Consider the following 17,690-nt stretch of genomic DNA (forward strand, 5'->3'; position numbering starts at 1 on the left):
GACTTTTTTGATAGCAGCCAATGAGTAGCGTTTTTTGGTCTGTGCATAATAGAAAAGGTATGAAGAAAATAAATTTCTTTTCAAAACATTCGCAAAGAAAATATATTATTTGCATTTTGAAATAAAAATCAATTATTATTATTATTATTATGTCAGTGATAAATATCTTCAAATACGGAATTTCCTTCTCTCGTGATCAATTGGGCTCCTGTGATATTATTATTCTTCCCTTTGATACAGAGCAAAGTTACAATATACCATGAGAAGACAAATGATTTCATGACTAGCTACCTCCGATCCGTAATATAAAAGATAGTATGAAAGTGAAGGAGCTTGGATACGTGGTTTCACTTGTAAAATCAGTTCAGCTCCCTCAACTATTGCTGAAGTCTTAGCCATGTTTCAAGACCTAAAGCTTTACTGGTCAAGAGGTTTTCGAAGTGTCATTCTCTATTCTGATTGTACTGAAACTCTTAATCTCATTTTGAGAGGCTGTTCTTAGAATCACCCATTTCAAGACATTATTGAGGACACTAGGATACTCCTCAATTACAACTGGAGGGTCTTACCTACCTTTTTTCCTAGGGAAGAAATTCCTTTAGCTGATCTTTTGGCTAAAATGTCTCATACTCAAGATAATCCTTTTTGTATTTTTGACCACCCTCCACCTATTTGAAAAAGGAGGAAGGGTTGAACTGCTTTGTTTTCTGGCTCTTTTGTAATGATTTACAGTTTCAATTAAAAAAAAAAAAGGTAGTATGGAAGTGAATTTCATTTTAAATATAACACACCAATCTATTTTTTTCCTTATATTTATCCAAACTAACCCTATTAATTACATATGTTATAGGAGTTTGAGTCAAAGGATAATTTCAATCCAAATAATTTAAGAGGGTATTTTAAAAAAATAAATATCTATTTTTGACAACTAACTAATTTAATTACTTCATTAATCTACTCAAATTAATTAAGTAGATCTTATATTATTTTAGCAAGTGCCATAAAACAAAATATTTGATTTTGGTACATATCAAACATTTTTCATGCCTAACTTCATATTATGAGATTTTCATTTTTTTTTATTCTGGTAAAATATCTCAATGAAATCAAAAGAGGCATGGACATGGCCATATGGGTTACTTCTGATTTACAGTGAAAAAGCAAGTCAAGCATTTTTTTTTTTTAGGGTGCTTCATATCAACTTCATAAAATATTACAATCTCTAATTCTAAATATAAAAACTAGTTAGGAATTTAATTTTATCTTAAATATAAAACTCCAATCTATATTGCCTCCCATATTTATACTTTTCTTCAAAATAGTCCCTATAATGATTGCATGCATCAAAAGGCTTCCATTGTAATACACATGATTAATAATAATATTTTAGAAAAGACATCACTCATTTATTACAAATAATGTGATTAATTTTTTTAATATTCGCAAATTAATTATTTAACTCTTATATTAAGGACAAGAAAGAGTATAAACATTTTTCTGTATTTCAATACTTTTATGACTGGATAATACAAAATGTTCTCTCTAAATGTCAATTAATAACTAAAACCTACTTAGAGTACATTGCACAAATGAAATCTAAAGAACTTTTGGACCTCTGATATTTTCAGTCGGAAAAGAATTTATACAGAAGTTTGTCCTTGGGCCTCTCAAAATGAAACCTCAAACTTCTGGTCTTCCATACTTTCTCTCCCTAACCTATGTATGCCATCCCAAACAATCAAAACTAGAACACAAGGGAAAAAAGGGAAGGAGGGTTATTTCAATTTCAAGAAAACTACTTTACAGATCAGGGTGACTGATTTATTGCCTGCTATTTCAAAAAAGAACTTTTGTACATATCACGATGACTACTTTATTTCCTCCTACCCTTCAATTTCTTGACAGGAACGAGGGTCACGTTTTGGCCAGGTTTTTTGGTACTGGCCTCGGAAGATCTCAACATTGAAATGGCGACTTGATGTTGATGCCGATTTTTCTCCACTTTGTCATCTGTAAATGGCTTCACCTCGAATGTTCCTCTGGTGAAACCTCTAGCAACCTGAGCCAATTTAAAACAGCCAACTCTTAGTTGATAAATCCCAGAATGATAATTGATGTGTCAATTATTTTTGAAGCAAAGATTAATTTATCGAAAAGCATATTCATTTTAGATTTTGCTCCTTCAATCTAATAAGAAGACACAGAGATCTCATCATGCAAATCACAGCCCAGCGTTGGTATATATGGCGGTGCATCACTTAATGGATCATTCACATGCAACAGTGTATTATGCAGAATAATAATATACAGGAAGCATTCCTAAGAAGTAGTCCTCATTAACGGAGCACACAAGAGACTGCAGCATAGCGTTAACTAAAAACCCATTTTCGATCTTTCATAGTAGTATTGATCAATTTGGTCCTTTACAAACAAATACGTTATTAATGATGTCTTCTGTCAATCTACTGTAAATGAAGTCAACAGACATAGAGTATTCTTGCATGCTTTTTTAACTAGTCACTATTATATGATATTTAGATATTTAGTTTTATTTGTAAGGGATCAAATTGAAAAATATCTATATGTGAATGTCCAAATTAAAAAGGCAATTCTGTGAGCTTGTCGAATTACAAAGCTTGAACTTGGCTCGGATTATTGGAAGCTGGAATTTAGAAATTGTCCACTTGAATTGAAAGACACTCTGTTTTATTCATTCTTATGAAGATTCAGTTAGAACCATCCACGGAGAGCGCTCTCTAAAGAGCCAACAACCTAGCTTCAATACCAAGTGATGGGTAGCTAAGGGGATAAGAAACCCCAATGCTAACTGTTTGGGTGTGAGAATCAACTCATTTAAATACTTCATTGAGCATCCTATACTACTTAATGTGGGACTTAGTATCCCATGTTGCTAAATCACCATCAGCATGCCTCACTGTTCCACCATAAATTCAGCACAGGCATAATCGGTTCAAAGAAATCAGCTTTACCTTTAAGAGAATCCAGACTTTAAGAGAGCTGCTCAATATTGCAAGTCTCGTCTTTTTCCCATAAGTCAGATACTCGCACATATGGTGGTCAACTCTCAGAATAAACTTTGGCCAGGACTTTGGGTTTTCTGGGTCTGGCTTCCCATCCATTGTTGCCTGGGAAAAGGGTGGGACGAAACAAGAAATCACAAGTCAGTACATTAGAGATTATAGAAACATTCAGAAAGGTGGGGAAAAACAAGCAGAGAGAGAGAGATATTCGGCAATAGCTGGAAGAAGAAATAACAGCAGGTAATATGCAAGACATCATATTAATCGGGAAAATTTTAAGTACAGTATACTGAATAAGACATAAATTTGTACTTTTACAAAATATCTCCTTCATAAATATAAGAATTTTTTACCATTTTTTTTGTTGGTATGTTTTATCAAGATTATTAATTTTAGAATCCCATGCGATGTGTGGGTTCCTTTAATTGTCAAATTAAATTAATTATCAGCAATGCTTTTTAGCTCAATATCATGGCTTATCTTTTCTAAGGTCTTTGAAACTTGTATTGCTATTTGTCGTGATTATATGTATGAAAGAGAAATAAAAAAGATGCAATTTTGTACTCACAAGAAGCCGGCAGATTTGTTGTTCAATTTTTGCGAACGATGTCTCCAAAGCTTCAACCCTGCCAGTGCCATGGCAACAGGAACATGGTTCACTAACCATGAAAGTTACACTAGGTCGAACCTGTTGAATATTAGTAACCATTTGTTAGGTTGTTTAATTAATCTTGATTTAATTTGACTGGAAGTTGTGCAAACAATCAACAGAAGAAGCTACACTATAGCTGAGGAATATACCCTCTTTCGTGTTATTTCCATGAGTCCATGCCTAGACAATTCAGAGACTTTAACCATGGATCTGTCTCTCTCAACTGCCTTCTTGACTTCTTCATACACCAACCTTTTATTCGCTGATCACAAAGAATCCAGGCTCAATAAACAAACGTATTGACAAAAACTTTAGGACTGATCACCAAAGAACAGGCTCCATTTCAAAGTAACAAGAAAATGACCAACAATTGCATTCTTAAGCTAGTTATGGTTGCACCAATTAAAACATTTACTATACTCGGGAGATTTACCTAGAGGCTTGATGACTTAAGCAATTGACAATTCAGCTTTGTCCATGATTTATGGAAAGATTTGCACTTGAAGGACCAAATTAATAGTTATAAAATCATTCTTGGACCTTGGTTAGTAGTTACATCTCTTAAGTCAAGTGGTTCATAGAAAAAGGATATGAGCTCTGCCAAAAAGATGTGTAACAAAAAGATGTGTAACATGGCAACTAAAATGGGGAACTCAGTCAGAATAAGAATTGCAATTTCTTTGATTAAAAAAAAAAAAAGAAAGGCAATTTCTGCAATTTTTCAGAAGTTCAAGTTGAGATGGTCGGAGGGAAAATTTAGAAGCCATCTTGAGGAAATTGCACTTCAAGTTAGCCAAAATATGTCACATCATGTCACGCATAAACACAAACACACGAAGATAAAGAAGCAGAGAAAGAGAAAATGTCCTTTACTATACTTGGATAATTGTCGGTTTTGAGGGGGGAAAAAGGCCTATTCGCTCTATGAAACCTTGAGTAAAGTTCTTTATTTGATAAACTGAAAGAATATTGTTTAATCAGCGAGAGACTAGCAAACCCAAGAGTATAATTCAATAATAATAATAAAAAAATTTTGTGCCAAATGCTAGCAATATTATTGATCAATAGGCAATGATTTAACTTTCTCGTCATCACCATGTTACAGTACAATTATAGGCATAAAAGCATAAATAATCTTCAAGTTAGGTGAATAAAATTTGCATAGCAGAACATAATACTGATAGATGAACTTGAAAGGGGAACACAACAAGCAGCGAATTCTCATATATTCAGGAAATATCCCTTAAAAGTTTATTGCCCTTAAGCCTCCTGTTATGGAAAGTAAAGAAATAGGAGAGAGAGAGAGAGAAAAGAGAGAGGGAAAAGAGTAATAAAAACAGAGGAGAATTAGAGAAGAGTAGAAGAGTAGAAGACCAAGAGAAACTGAATAATTTCTACTCACATTCCGAAACTGAGTTACAAAGGATGGTAGGTATTTATTTATAAGTAAGAGCCTAATAGATATCAAGCTAAATAAATATCCTAATCTATCCAAATCCTACTAATATAATTAAATACTATCTAAATCCTAATAATATTATTTAAATCCTATTTATATCATATTTAAATATTTTCTTATTTATAATTATAATTACATAGCAATACCCCCTTCCTAAAAGACCCTTGCCCTCAAGGGTCAAGTACACAAAAATTTGTCCCGCACCAGCACCAAAAAGCATATTGATTAAGTTTCCTTTAGACCAAATTCGAACCAAGCATCTTGTAGGAGAAAGATGAACAAGAGAAACCCAATTAATCGATGGTAGCAACGACTTGTGGCTCTTTTCTTGAGACAAGGCCCACAAAAGCGAAACCTGTTAAAGTGTACTTTTTTCTGCATGTTGGGAGTTGTGTCTTTGACTTTCCTTTATAAAGCTTATCAATTCTGTCATTGGTATGGTGGAGGATGTTTTCATCGTATCTTGAACTGCCAAGTCTTTTGCTCGATCATCGGAACCTTCTTTTTCACTTCCATACTCGCATGGACAATCTTTCTTGACGTTATTATCATGCTCAAGGGGTTCTTGCACTTTGCCAAACACTTCTTGGGTGGTGGTCGTTGGTTGATTGTTGAATCCTACTGACTCTTGTAGTTTGATGGACTCTTCTTGGTACGACATATTTGCTTCTTGAACTTCCAAACCTTCTTCTTGATCTTCTAAGGCTTTTCTTGCCTTTTCAGCTTCCCAATCTTTTCGCAAGTCTGCTACCTCTTGCTTTAAGATTGGTAGAGTTTCATGCCTACCCCACTTATTTTTTCAAGCCGTCGAACCATGTTTTGGATTTGTTCCACCATAGAATTCATTTTTGGTATGGCAGCGGCAATAGAATCCATATTTTGAGTGATAGTGGCCAAGAAGCACAAGGCTCTGATACCACTGCTATGGAAAGTAAAGAAATAGGAGAGAGAAAGAGAAAAGAGAAAGGGAAAAGAGTAATAGAAACAGAGGAGAATTAGAGAAGAGTAGAAGAGTAGAAGACCAAGAGAAACTGAATAATTTCTAATCACATTCCGAAACTGAGTTACAAAGGATGGTAGGTACTTATTTATAAGTAAAAGCCTAATAGATATCAATCTAGATAAATATCCTAATATTATCTAAATATCCTAACCTATCCAAATCCTACTAATATAATTAAATACTATCTAAATCCTATTTATATCATATTTAAATATTTTCTTATTTATAATTATAATTACATAACACCTCCTCATAGGACTATATAGATCTTTGGAAAGTCATTATAATAAAACAGAAGACACAGATAAAAAGTAAATGGAAGAAGTTATCTTCAATGGAACTCATTATTTGATATGTACTTGAATTGCAGAAACAAGGGAACGTTTTCTACTTACCCTCATCTGTCATATCGATGAAATCAACTACAATAATGCCGCCAATATCCCGTAACCTCAACTCCCTAGCAATCTGCAACATACTGTTTCTATTAAACAGACAACTTGTAATGGATAAAAGCACCAGTAAATATTTATCTTCAAGAGTGAAAGAACATTAGGATCAATACTATGGCTGAAAGACAACAACATAATCATCCAACACACAAAATGATCAGAGTAAATAAAACTTTCTCTAAATTGTGTACACCAGGTCCATAAGCAAAGTATTACTCTTGTCTCTCCTTTGACATTTTATTTTTATAATTTGTTTATTAAATTTACACTCTTTTAATGTTTATCAAAGGAGGTGATTTAGAGGATTCAGTGATAAGATACAAGCAAAGGCTGTACTTGGATATAGTTTTGCATGCTAAATGGTTCAGATTTTCTCCTTGAGAAACAGCACCTTTCAACTACTGTAAAGATTATCATCATGAGTTTTACCATGTAGTAGCAGCAGTAGCAACAACAAAGCCGTATCCTATTAGGAGGGGTCGGCTACATCGATCACATGATGCCATTGAGCTCTATCCAAGGTTAAATTTTTGGGTACGTTGTGAATTGAAAGATCTTGCTCAATGTTCTCTTTGGCCTTCCCCTCCCCCTTTTTAGGGGACTCCATGCTGTTTGAGCTTTATCATGCACATCGCAAGTTAGTTTTTACTTATTTTGGTGATGTGATAATTTCCTGTTTATTTACAGTAGAGTTTCATAGTGACAGTGAATTGGACTCAAACGTTAATAACAAATAATAAATATTAAAAACACTGGAAATATTTCTAAAATTCTTATGAAAGAAATCTTCAATTCCCCCTGGCCCCCACAAAAGGAAAAGGAAAAGAAAAATCTTGGGATTTAAGGGTGAAACTATCAACATAAATGACTTTTAGGGGTACGTGTCTATATATAAGGCCTTGTGGCAAGAGAAACGCAAAAGAAACAACAGATAAGGTCAATGATACGTGGTGTTTATGATTTCTCATGGAAAGTCTTTATTTACAGAACTTCTCTATCAGACTGGTTTTGGGATTGGTCTTGGAGGCCTTTTACTAATATCCATACTCGTCTTCACAGAACAGGAGAGAATAATGCCAATATTTATCTTATCAAAGTCTATGCGATCAGCAAATAGACAATAATATAGAGCTCAGAAACCAACATACTTGTTTAGCAGCAGAAAGATTGACATCTAGGATAGCTTTCTGCTGTGAGGTTCCATGACCAAACATCCCATGCCCACCATTTACATCAATAGAAACTAATGCCTCAGTTTGTTCAATGACTAGAGAACCTCCATTAGCAAGTGGAACCCTACAAAATAAAAAAATTAAAAGAAAGCAGGAAAGTCATTCAAGTTACCAAGTCTGCAAAGAAGGCCAGAACAATTCACATCTCAGGAAAGAGTTGGCAAAGAGACTGTCAGTTGAGTTACAGTTTTATCTAGTGACTTTCTTTAATCGATATGTTGGTCTTTAAAACCACAATTTGATCCACTAAAGTGAGTAAAAGATCAAGAACTTGATACCAAGAAGGTATAATTAAAGAGTCTCTTCGATTTAAAATAACAGACCTTCACAAAGAGGAAAAATTGTGACTTGTTATGGTGTATTTCTGGAATGAACTGATGGAACCTTTGAAACCATGTTCTTCAATCAGATTATTTTCGGTTCACCACAAGGCCCTGCTTTTGTTGTTTTATAATATTCTTTTGAGAAAAATTCAGATCATTCGAGTGATGCATGCTGATTTTCTCTAGCGTCTTCTATACATTCATGAGATTCCTGGTCCTCTGGATTAAATTCATTTCAAAAGGGGGATAGAAGCAAACCTTAATTAATTAGACCAGTGTTGCGGACATAAAATGCTTGAAAGTTGAAACCATAGGGCACATTATTTTTTAAAGTTATTGTGGAAATCCCTATGGTTATAAGCTTTAAAAGGCATTTTTTTTCCTTTTTGTGAACAAAAGGCTAGTATTTATTTCCTTTGGACAATAATTATATTAACTTCCTTATATTCACTGTGTCAAGTTCTCCCATCACATATGACCACGTGTCATATTTTTGAACTATTAACATTAAATGGCATTTAATTACAAATTCATATGAAACAAAAAGGGACACATGGCCATGTGTAATTGAAGAACTTGACATGATGGATCTAAGGAACTTGACCTAAGTTTTTTCCATTTCCTTTTCTCCTTGGAAATAGTCAGATAAGATCTGATATTGTTCTCCCTGATTTCTAGGCTAGATTTCATTCTGTTTTAAATGTATGCAGTGTATATAATGTAAGGTGTATCAATCAATGACAATATGAGTTTCCTGGATCCCTACACACAGTTGTTCAAAAATTACCAGAAACATTCGTAATTTTTATTTTCAGAGACTTAAGAAACTTTGGAATTTTCTCAACATTTTTCTAAAACTAATAAACCCATAATTTCCAATTCTTAAGGAGCATAAGCATTCAAAACAGTCCTATGTACTGAGAAAGGATTTCATGACAGCACAACCAATGCCAAGGATATTAGAGTCATTAAATGGCCTAGTATTAATAAAGATTAGGGTATACTCACCCTCTAGGGTCTTTGAATGATATTTGTTTTTGGTTCTGCCTCACTTTTATCTCTCACTTTCCTTCTTCACTTTTTTTCAAACACCAAGTGTTAGTTAGAAGCATAGTGAATTCCAAACAACCCCAATAAAATCCTTAATGGAAACCTAAAGTCTTTTCTCGTTACAATGCAAATGGTCCTCATATAATCTTTATCAATGTTCCTACAGCATTCCACAAATGTTAATTTGGTGTAACCAGTTTGATAAAAAAATCATTAAGAAGCTTATCTAAAAACAAAGCCAAATGCAATGAAAATGTTGAAAGTTATAGGCAGATGAAGAATAACGCAACTTTACCTTTTGCTAAGGATATTGTCAATTTCTCCTTCAATGTTAAATTCATCAAAAAGTGGAACTTTTTTATCATATAGCTCAACTCGATCACAAAGATCAGGGGCAATTTCCTGGAGGTAACTGGTCACCTGAATAGTAAATGAAGAGGATAAGAACCGAAACAGAAGTTGAACTATGAAAGTCTGTACATGGAATCTTCAATAAGCTACTGATCTAAGTGCTGTAACTACATCAGAAATATGCCATTCATATAGCAGCCTTAGATGATATAAAATAAGCACGCTTATGACCATCAGTAACAATTTTACACTAGTTATCATAATAATGTAAACACAGTACACAGTTCCTAACATCTTTGCTTTAATCAAGGTCTGATCAAAATTTAACATGATACTATAGTAAACCAAAATTTGAGAACCCAAGTTAAAGCAGGGCAGAGCAAGCTCACGGTAAAAAAAAATTCTCCCCGTAAAGATATAAACTCTTGGGGGGAACATAACTTGAAGTTCACACACAGATAGAAATGGTCGAGACCTATTCTGGCAACATAGTCATTTGCAGCAAAAAGTTTGTAGATACCTCATGATATGTCCTCGGGGAGTCAAGCACCATTTTCTTAACCTGAAGATAACATCATAGCCACAAGTAATTAGGAGACATATCATAAACTGCACTTTCTATAAGTGATATTACAGAGATGGATGAAGAGAGGGAGTTCGAATGAGCAACAGAACTAACCGTTTCACTGAAATAATCCTGGACTACAGAGAGAGTTTGACCCATTGCTGTGTGCAAAATAACAGGAACAGCTCCTTCTACACCTTCATCTGCTGCAAGTGCCGCAGATTTTGCATGTTCCATTATATTCTTCCAAGTTGAAAGCAAACCTTCCAAGTCTTTCTGCAGTTCATCTAATGAATGACCAGCAGCAACAGTTCTTACAGTGAGGCCAAAGCCTTGAGGCTGCAATGTCTTTGCGATAACTTTCAGTCTTGTGCGCTCAACACCAGAAATTTTTTTGGAGATGCCTATTCTATCACAACGAGTCACTAATATCTGCGAGCCAGAAAGTCTAGTTCAGACAAGTAATATTTGAAAGATAATCCAGGGTAAAGACCAGGAATGATATAACTGCAATGTTGAAGGGCAGGTGCATGCGTAAAAACATACCCAGAATCTACTTCTTAATTTTGGATAAGCAGTAAGGGTGGGACCTTTAGTACCAAGACCCTCTTTGACAACTTGTACAATGATTTTGGTGCCCTTCCGAACTTGAGTCCATTTGCTTTCTTCAGGTGGTGCGTGTTTTCCCTTTGTATCTTTGTCTTGCATAACTTGATAACTGACAGACCCATTTATGCCAGTGGAAAGGCACATGCTATTGGTTTCTTCTTCTATATGGACTTCATTTCCATCAATGTCATCCTCAAAATCAGCTTCTACTTCACCATCATCAACCAAGCTGCCATTTACATTTTCCTTAAGGACTTCTGAAATATCAAAATCATCTTCTCCTTCCTGCTCATCATAGTCATTGTCTGGTGATTGTAAAGAGCCATGCTCAGAGTGTGTGTCTGACATTCCATCAGTGACTTCAACATCATTAGACATGAAATCATTTTTATTGGGAAAGGAGGAAGCCTGCAGATCTTGTTTCTTTGTTCTTTGACGAAATGGAGGGAATATAAATGGCTCCCTGTTATGCTTTATGTCCATTAGAGAAGGCCTGGAACTACCAATATTTACAAAAGCTCCACCCATATGGGGAACAAGCTTTGTGACGACCCCTATATATACACTATCACATTGCACATTGTTCTTCACTGGTTCTAGTAATAATTCAACCAGTTTCTCATCTTCCAGCACAGCAATCCTTTGCATGGTACATATTGAAGAGTTAATCAGTATAACGGTAGATACAGGGTCCTTTGGAATAATATCACTACTTTCTTCAGGCAACAACTTGTCTGTGTCAGCTAACTTCACTTGATTTTCTACAGTGGAACCAGTTCTTGCCTCATCAGATTCTAATCTATCCTTGGAGACTCGGGAAGAAGGCAGATAGAGCAACCAGGGTTCCTCAATAGGCTGGTAGTTATCAGTACAGATGCTACTACAATTTGAAACCATATTGATTGCGTTTACCATATCCTCATTGTCATAATAGAATGGATCTTCTACCCCAAGTGCCTTCAACTTTACTATGTCAGTTTCAAGCTGATTCATAATCTTTGCTTCATCTGTCAAACCACTGTAAACATTTGAGTGTTCAGAAAAATATTATGCAAAGAAGTTAATATAAATGGACAAGAAAAGGGAAAAACACCTTTGACTAGTAAAGATATGGGGGCGTGCTCTGGAGGATACATTTCTTCTATATAGTGAGCACATGCATGAGCTGCAGATATCTGGGAATCAGATCTAATCCATGAATCCCTCACTAGAATTGGAGCATCTCCATGAACAGTAGGAGGTACTGACAGAAAAAACTCTGGTCCAGGCTTCCAAATTATGTCACTTGAGGAGCCTGATTTTCCCTTAACGAAGTAATTATATTTGAAATTCAAGCCACATGCAATCTGCAAGAATAAACAGTTTGAGTTACAATGAACATTTATGAATGTGTAATTTGATGTTCACATCATATTCCAAGATAACAGCTTTTCAGTCAGGAAATGTTATCCTAATTTCTAAGTATCTTAAAAAATCATTTTATAGAAGAAATGTAGTGAATACTAAGATGTTACTATATTATTCAAATATAAATGTACAAGTCTCACCAAAAAAATCATGTACAACAAAAGAACAAGAAATAACTTTAAGCATCTCGAGATGGTCAAGATGGGTTCCTACTTTCCCATTCTGGTTGTTTTTCTTTTATGGTAATCTACCCTTATCTTCGGGCCCTGGATTGCACAAATTTGGCCCATGTTCAGCACATGTCTAATTTCTTTTTGCTTTTTTTTTTTTTTGGGTTTTGACACAAAAGACATATCAGCAGTGCCATTGTCCAAGATGCCTGAAAATATATGTATTATCCAAATCATTAACGAGACACAATACCTGATTTGACAACATAAAGTCCTTCTCCTAGAGACTTAGAACAGAATTCTTCAATAATATTAAAGTTCCAAGATGTATGCAAGGGTGTCTTTTTCTTCTTGACACATATACTTCCACCATATCCTTTTGATTCTTAATAACACGTTAGACAACAGTCACATTTATAGCGCTTATTTGCATGGTGATCCACAGGAAAGTTACAAGTATTGCTGTAGAAAGTCAGACTCCCATCAAAAGGGTAGCTTTATGGATCTCAATATTTTTTGTTTCATTTATTTCTGTGTTTGCAAGCATGCAATTTTTGGCATAAGATATTTCAAGTCATTCAGCTCCTGTGAAGGATCAATACGAAAGGTAAACACAAACTGTACATAGAAGAATCTCCAAACTAAATTATCTTTCAAGACAAATAAAAAAAATTATGAATGAGCTTAAAGAAACAATCCATTCAGATTACCTTGAACTCAGCCTTCCATATGTTAGCATGCTCTGTAGGAGACATCAGTAAAGCCATGTCTGACTTCCAGCAACCTAGTACAGCAGGATCACCAGTAATGTAAAGGACCTGACCATCTTCTAAATCAGCTTCTATGGTCCAGATGATCTTGCACAATTTATCAGCACTTTTGCTCGGCTTGCCTGAAAAATTTTGTCGACTGATTCATCATCAAGTCTAAAATACAGGAAAATACATTTGAAATTTATGACTTGAAACATGAAAACCCTAAAATGCAGTAACAGAGAGAAGCCTGGGTTAAAAATAAGATGTAATGCTCAAAGAGAATGGATGTTCAATTCTGATAGACACTTGCTTAGAATTAATGTTGTCCAAACAAGAATAATGCCGGTATGTTTGTATAATTTTGGCTTGAAGTACAATTGAGCAGATATGTCTATATCTCACTCTATGTAACAGATGAAGATTTTTGCTTATAAACATAGTTCATATAATCATCTTAATTATGATTTATACACCGAGGAATCCATCAAATTGAATCTTTTCTTCACTGCACCTTGCAGGAGAAGGATATATCATGGCAATTATATGACTACAAGAATAGAGAATATATATATTTATATATATAACATCAAGCATACAATCTAACTACTGACCTTTGCATTTTAATTAAGCATTGTGATCAAACTTGTAAGTTAAAGTAAAGTTGACTCACGAGAGGCTGGTTAACTCTGTATTTGACTTAACTTGTAAGAGTCTAAGGCCTTCAATAACTAGCTAAGGAAGTACGTATACCCATTTTTTTGGACATTACATGTACTCAATAGAAACTTTAGGTGCATCAAAATATGAGAAAAAAGTAATTAAAAATTAATGGCAATAACATATTCATTATGCATAAATCAAAATCTAAAGGGCAGGAAACAAGTAAATAGTCTCAAAAGAGAAAAGACATAAAATGACCTATTAGTTCAACGCAGTTAGAAGCAAAAGTGATGAGTTGAGATTGAGACTTGAGATAAGGGAGCTCAAGAAAAGAACAGGGAAAGAACAGGAGATTCTTGTTGTTAATTAATGAAAAGCTTGTTCTAAATGGGAAGATTGGATGCTTGTTGAGAAATAGAATCAGAAGTCACAGCAGGGGGATTGACTAAATTGGTGAAGTTGGAGCATAAAGGGCTTCAATGATTGAACTTCAACAAATGTAGGAACCATTTTGAGGTTTCATTACATTAATATTTCACTCATGAGCTGTGTTAAACTCCAGAGAAATAGAGGAATAAGAAAGCATGGTGAATTACCAACAAGCTGTTGGTTGAGACAATAAACGGTGTCACTTCCGCAAGGAGGAGAACACAAATTCAAATTCCAAGAAGCGCACTTGTTGCGCTCCCGGCTTGAGGAGATTAGTCTCAAGCGCAAAGTGACTTGAGGATATTAGTCTCAAGCCCAAAGTAACTCGAGGATACTCTAAGTTATACCAAAAAGAAAAAAAAAGAAAAAGAAAGCAAGGCTAATGAACTCATGAAGACATGAAAAGCCAAGCTTAAGGGGGAGCAGAAGATAGGGTTAAAGCTGGAGCATCTTGATTCCCAGGTAGTCCAGCCACTTAAACGGCCCCGCATACTCAAAGAGTGAGTACATAAAGCTGAAGGAAGAAAGTAATTCAAACAAGCATCTGATTCCTATGCTATTGACTGTTGGCAAGATATACTAGAGAAAATCTTCATACTGACATACGCTGCAGAGAAGATTAAAGACAGATGAACAGTTGAGGTAAGCATGCAACAGCAATGAACAATATTGCAAGAAAACTCAAGCCTAAGGGAGTTCTATCTGATATTTAAAAGGAAAAAAAATATGTGCAGAGGGGCATGCACATGCACAAAGATAAGTGGAGAAAGAGCACAATAAACTAATAGGAAAGAGCTAAGCTAACAGTGCAAATATTGAAGTTACCCGTTGATAATGTAGCCAGTCTTCTGACTGATTTACGACTCTTCACAGAACATGTGAATCTGAAAATATTTCGAGGTGGCACTTGATGGTATATGTGCCTGTCTCAACATTATCATACGAAGTGCTGCTAAGAGTCCAGACAAATAAACAATGCAAAGAATGTGAAGCCTTCCTAGATGTATTGAGCTACATGCCAAATCAATCAGTAAATATCCTATCTTTCAAAGGTGAAACCATCAATAAACCTGGATTCTGAAATCTGCCCATACAATTTTTCTACTATCCAAATAATGACATTTATTAAACCGGGTATAAAGAAAGGAATTTTTCCTCTTAAGCTGAACTCCGTAAGATGACAGTAAACAAGTACAAAAAACACCCCCAAATGAAATGGGTAAGTACAAGATTTAGTTAACAAACGTTATCACTTTTCAAGCAAGATGAGCGACTGAGCCATGCAAACTTACAGCGACAGAGACCTCTTAAAGGGGAACAGCGAAGAGCAAGAGAAGGGACTGTCCCGACGAAGAAGCTGAAAGTGGTCCATAAAACAAACTTCAGCAATGGCCACTTCCATGAGCCCCGCAGGAGGAATTGCTAAAGTAGGCATGAGAAGCGGTTCAAATTCCTCATTTGAACTTGAAGCTTGAACTGGGAGAAGCTAGGAAATCAAAACATGAAGGAGAAAAGAATGCTTCAGTGAACAAAATAAGAGGAAAATAGAATTCGGCACGTTGGTGCTAAGATTAGTGAGTAAGAAATAGTGTTTTGGATAGAGTCTAAAACTGTAGATAGATAGGCGCTGTTCTGAGAGGGAAAAGATAAGCAGCGTGATTACTTGCAATACGCAAATGGGTTGCTTGGCGCCTTCTGTGGCAGGCGTCCCAGGAGAAAGTATGAGCCTTTCCATTCATCAGGTTTTAACAAGTATACGAGTTGTTTACAATAACTTGACAACTGTATAATTTTATAAAATAAAACTTTTTTTTTACCTCAATATAACTTATTGGTTAAACTGTATAGTCATCATATGATTTAGTAAAGGTTCATATACATGTTATGTTTTAGTTTTAAAATTTAATAGCCAAAATATGAAGAGTTATTCATTTAATTTTGTGTTAAATATTGGTAAGTGAATACTGTATTCCTAATATTTCTTCATGAAAACAATATCATTGGATCTTAATTAGAGTAAGTTTTATTGTAAAGTAGTCATGGTTCTTTATTTTTTGGAGCAAAAGGTAGCCATGGTTTTTTTGTTTTGACAAAAGTGGTCATAGTTTTATTAGTGGAAGGTGAACAAATAAAAAGGAAAATGAAAAAAACAAGTTAAAAATTGCAATATTTCAGTCAAGGTATCTACGACTCAAATCCTAGAAAAGGAAGTAATACCTAACTGGGTATTTTGGAAATATAGTTAAATGATAAAAATACCCCTGTATCAAAAGGTTTATTAACAAATTATGAACTGACGATAATACATATTAAGAAACATACTAGTAATAGCAAATTTGATAGCTTTTTTTTTTTAAAATTTGACATAATGGTATTTTAGTTATTTGACTATATTTGTAAAATATCAAATCAACACCATTTCCTCCTCTTAGATTTTAAACTCTTAGCTGCTGGCATTAGAATATTACAATTTCTAATTTCTATTTATGTCATTTTTTCTATAAAAAAAATATTTGGTCAAAAGAAGGCTAAATTAAACTTTAAAATTATCAAAACGAAATCATCAACTAATTTTGAGCTTTAATATAATTACCATAGAGAAGAGCTATAGAATAAAAATTTTAAAAATACAAGATTAAATTTATGAGACTTCTACTGAATACTGATAATGTCCAATATAAGGCTATAGACAATTTTGCAAATTATACCAACACCCTTATAGCAGTGAGGAGTGGGACCTTGCAAATTGAGGATGCGTCATAAAGGACTGACAAGAAACATCTGCTTTTATCAATGATATTGTAGTCTAATAACACTAAAGTTGGTTTTAAATTATTGCCGCTTGTTCCTATAATTTAAAATAAATTGCTGATCATTAAATTGTTTTGAGATCATAACTTATAGGTGGATAATCTTCCTGTCACCTAACAGTTTAGTGGTAATCATACATCTCCCATGATGTCCTTCTGCGAGCTTCAAAACAGTCTTCATATTGAAGAGCTTGACCGCATAATAAGAATGGCCGGTATAAATCATTTTAACTAACCGCGCCTTTCTTAGCCCAGAGAGACTCAAGTCTGGTTTTGAAAGATTTGAAGCCATTTTTGTTTCAACCAAAAAAAACATGACATTCATAATAAAAATATTTACAATTCACAAATACACATTTCTATGTTAGCGGAATTAAAACTAAGAAAATAAGGTTTGGAGATAACAACAATATTAAAAAAGAGAAATTATGGATAAAACACAAGTACCAAATGATGTTGAGGACAAAAAGCCAATAAGAGGAAGCTGAAGAAATCTCTTTTAAACAAAATAAACTTGTACAAAGGGCTTATTTGTAATGATATGTAGGTTGGAATTATAAATCTATAGAAGAGTAGCTTGGAAAGAAGATCTTACAAAAACTTTGTTTTGTCACAAGAATTCTTTGAGGGGCATCCCCTCATAGCAAATAGTACCATGACAATATGTTTTAAAAGCAACACATCCAACTATTTTTGTTAGACTCAGGCGAGAATAATCATGA

The 17,690-nt window shown here is 34.4% G+C and overlaps 1 protein-coding gene across 4 annotated transcripts; it reads right to left on the bottom strand.

The window, feature by feature from the left end:
* Positions 1 to 1,486: 1,486 nt before the first annotated feature.
* On the bottom strand, positions 1,487 to 15,815 carry LOC114737018 (ribonuclease E/G-like protein, chloroplastic). 4 transcript variants are annotated; one of them, XM_028924906.1, is made up of 14 exons: positions 15,451 to 15,813; positions 14,984 to 15,081; positions 13,025 to 13,206; positions 11,831 to 12,083; positions 10,675 to 11,744; positions 10,243 to 10,560; positions 10,084 to 10,125; positions 9,508 to 9,632; positions 7,756 to 7,903; positions 6,551 to 6,623; positions 3,843 to 3,955; positions 3,610 to 3,729; positions 2,991 to 3,146; positions 1,487 to 2,059 (listed from the first exon to the last, which is right to left on the bottom strand). In XM_028924906.1, the coding sequence occupies exons 1-14, from the start codon at positions 15,591 to 15,593 to the stop codon at positions 1,874 to 1,876; spliced, it is 3,027 nt and encodes a 1,008-aa protein (XP_028780739.1). In that variant the 5' UTR covers positions 15,594 to 15,813; the 3' UTR covers positions 1,487 to 1,873. The 4 variants fall into 4 exon arrangements, with proteins under 4 accessions (XP_028780739.1, XP_028780740.1, XP_028780742.1 ...); XM_028924907.1 differs by lacking the exons at positions 14,984 to 15,081; positions 15,451 to 15,813 and adding an exon at positions 12,568 to 12,899 and having other exon boundaries at positions 13,025 to 13,091; XM_028924909.1 differs by lacking the exons at positions 13,025 to 13,206; positions 14,984 to 15,081; positions 15,451 to 15,813 and having other exon boundaries at positions 10,675 to 11,755; positions 11,831 to 12,034.
* Between the last annotated feature and the right edge of the window lie 1,875 nt (positions 15,816 to 17,690).

This window comes from Neltuma alba, unplaced genomic scaffold (genome assembly GCF_004799145.2).
Source record: "Neltuma alba isolate B1F8T4 unplaced genomic scaffold, ASM479914v2 tig00013398_pilon, whole genome shotgun sequence".
NCBI lineage: Eukaryota > Viridiplantae > Streptophyta > Magnoliopsida > Fabales > Fabaceae > Neltuma > Neltuma alba.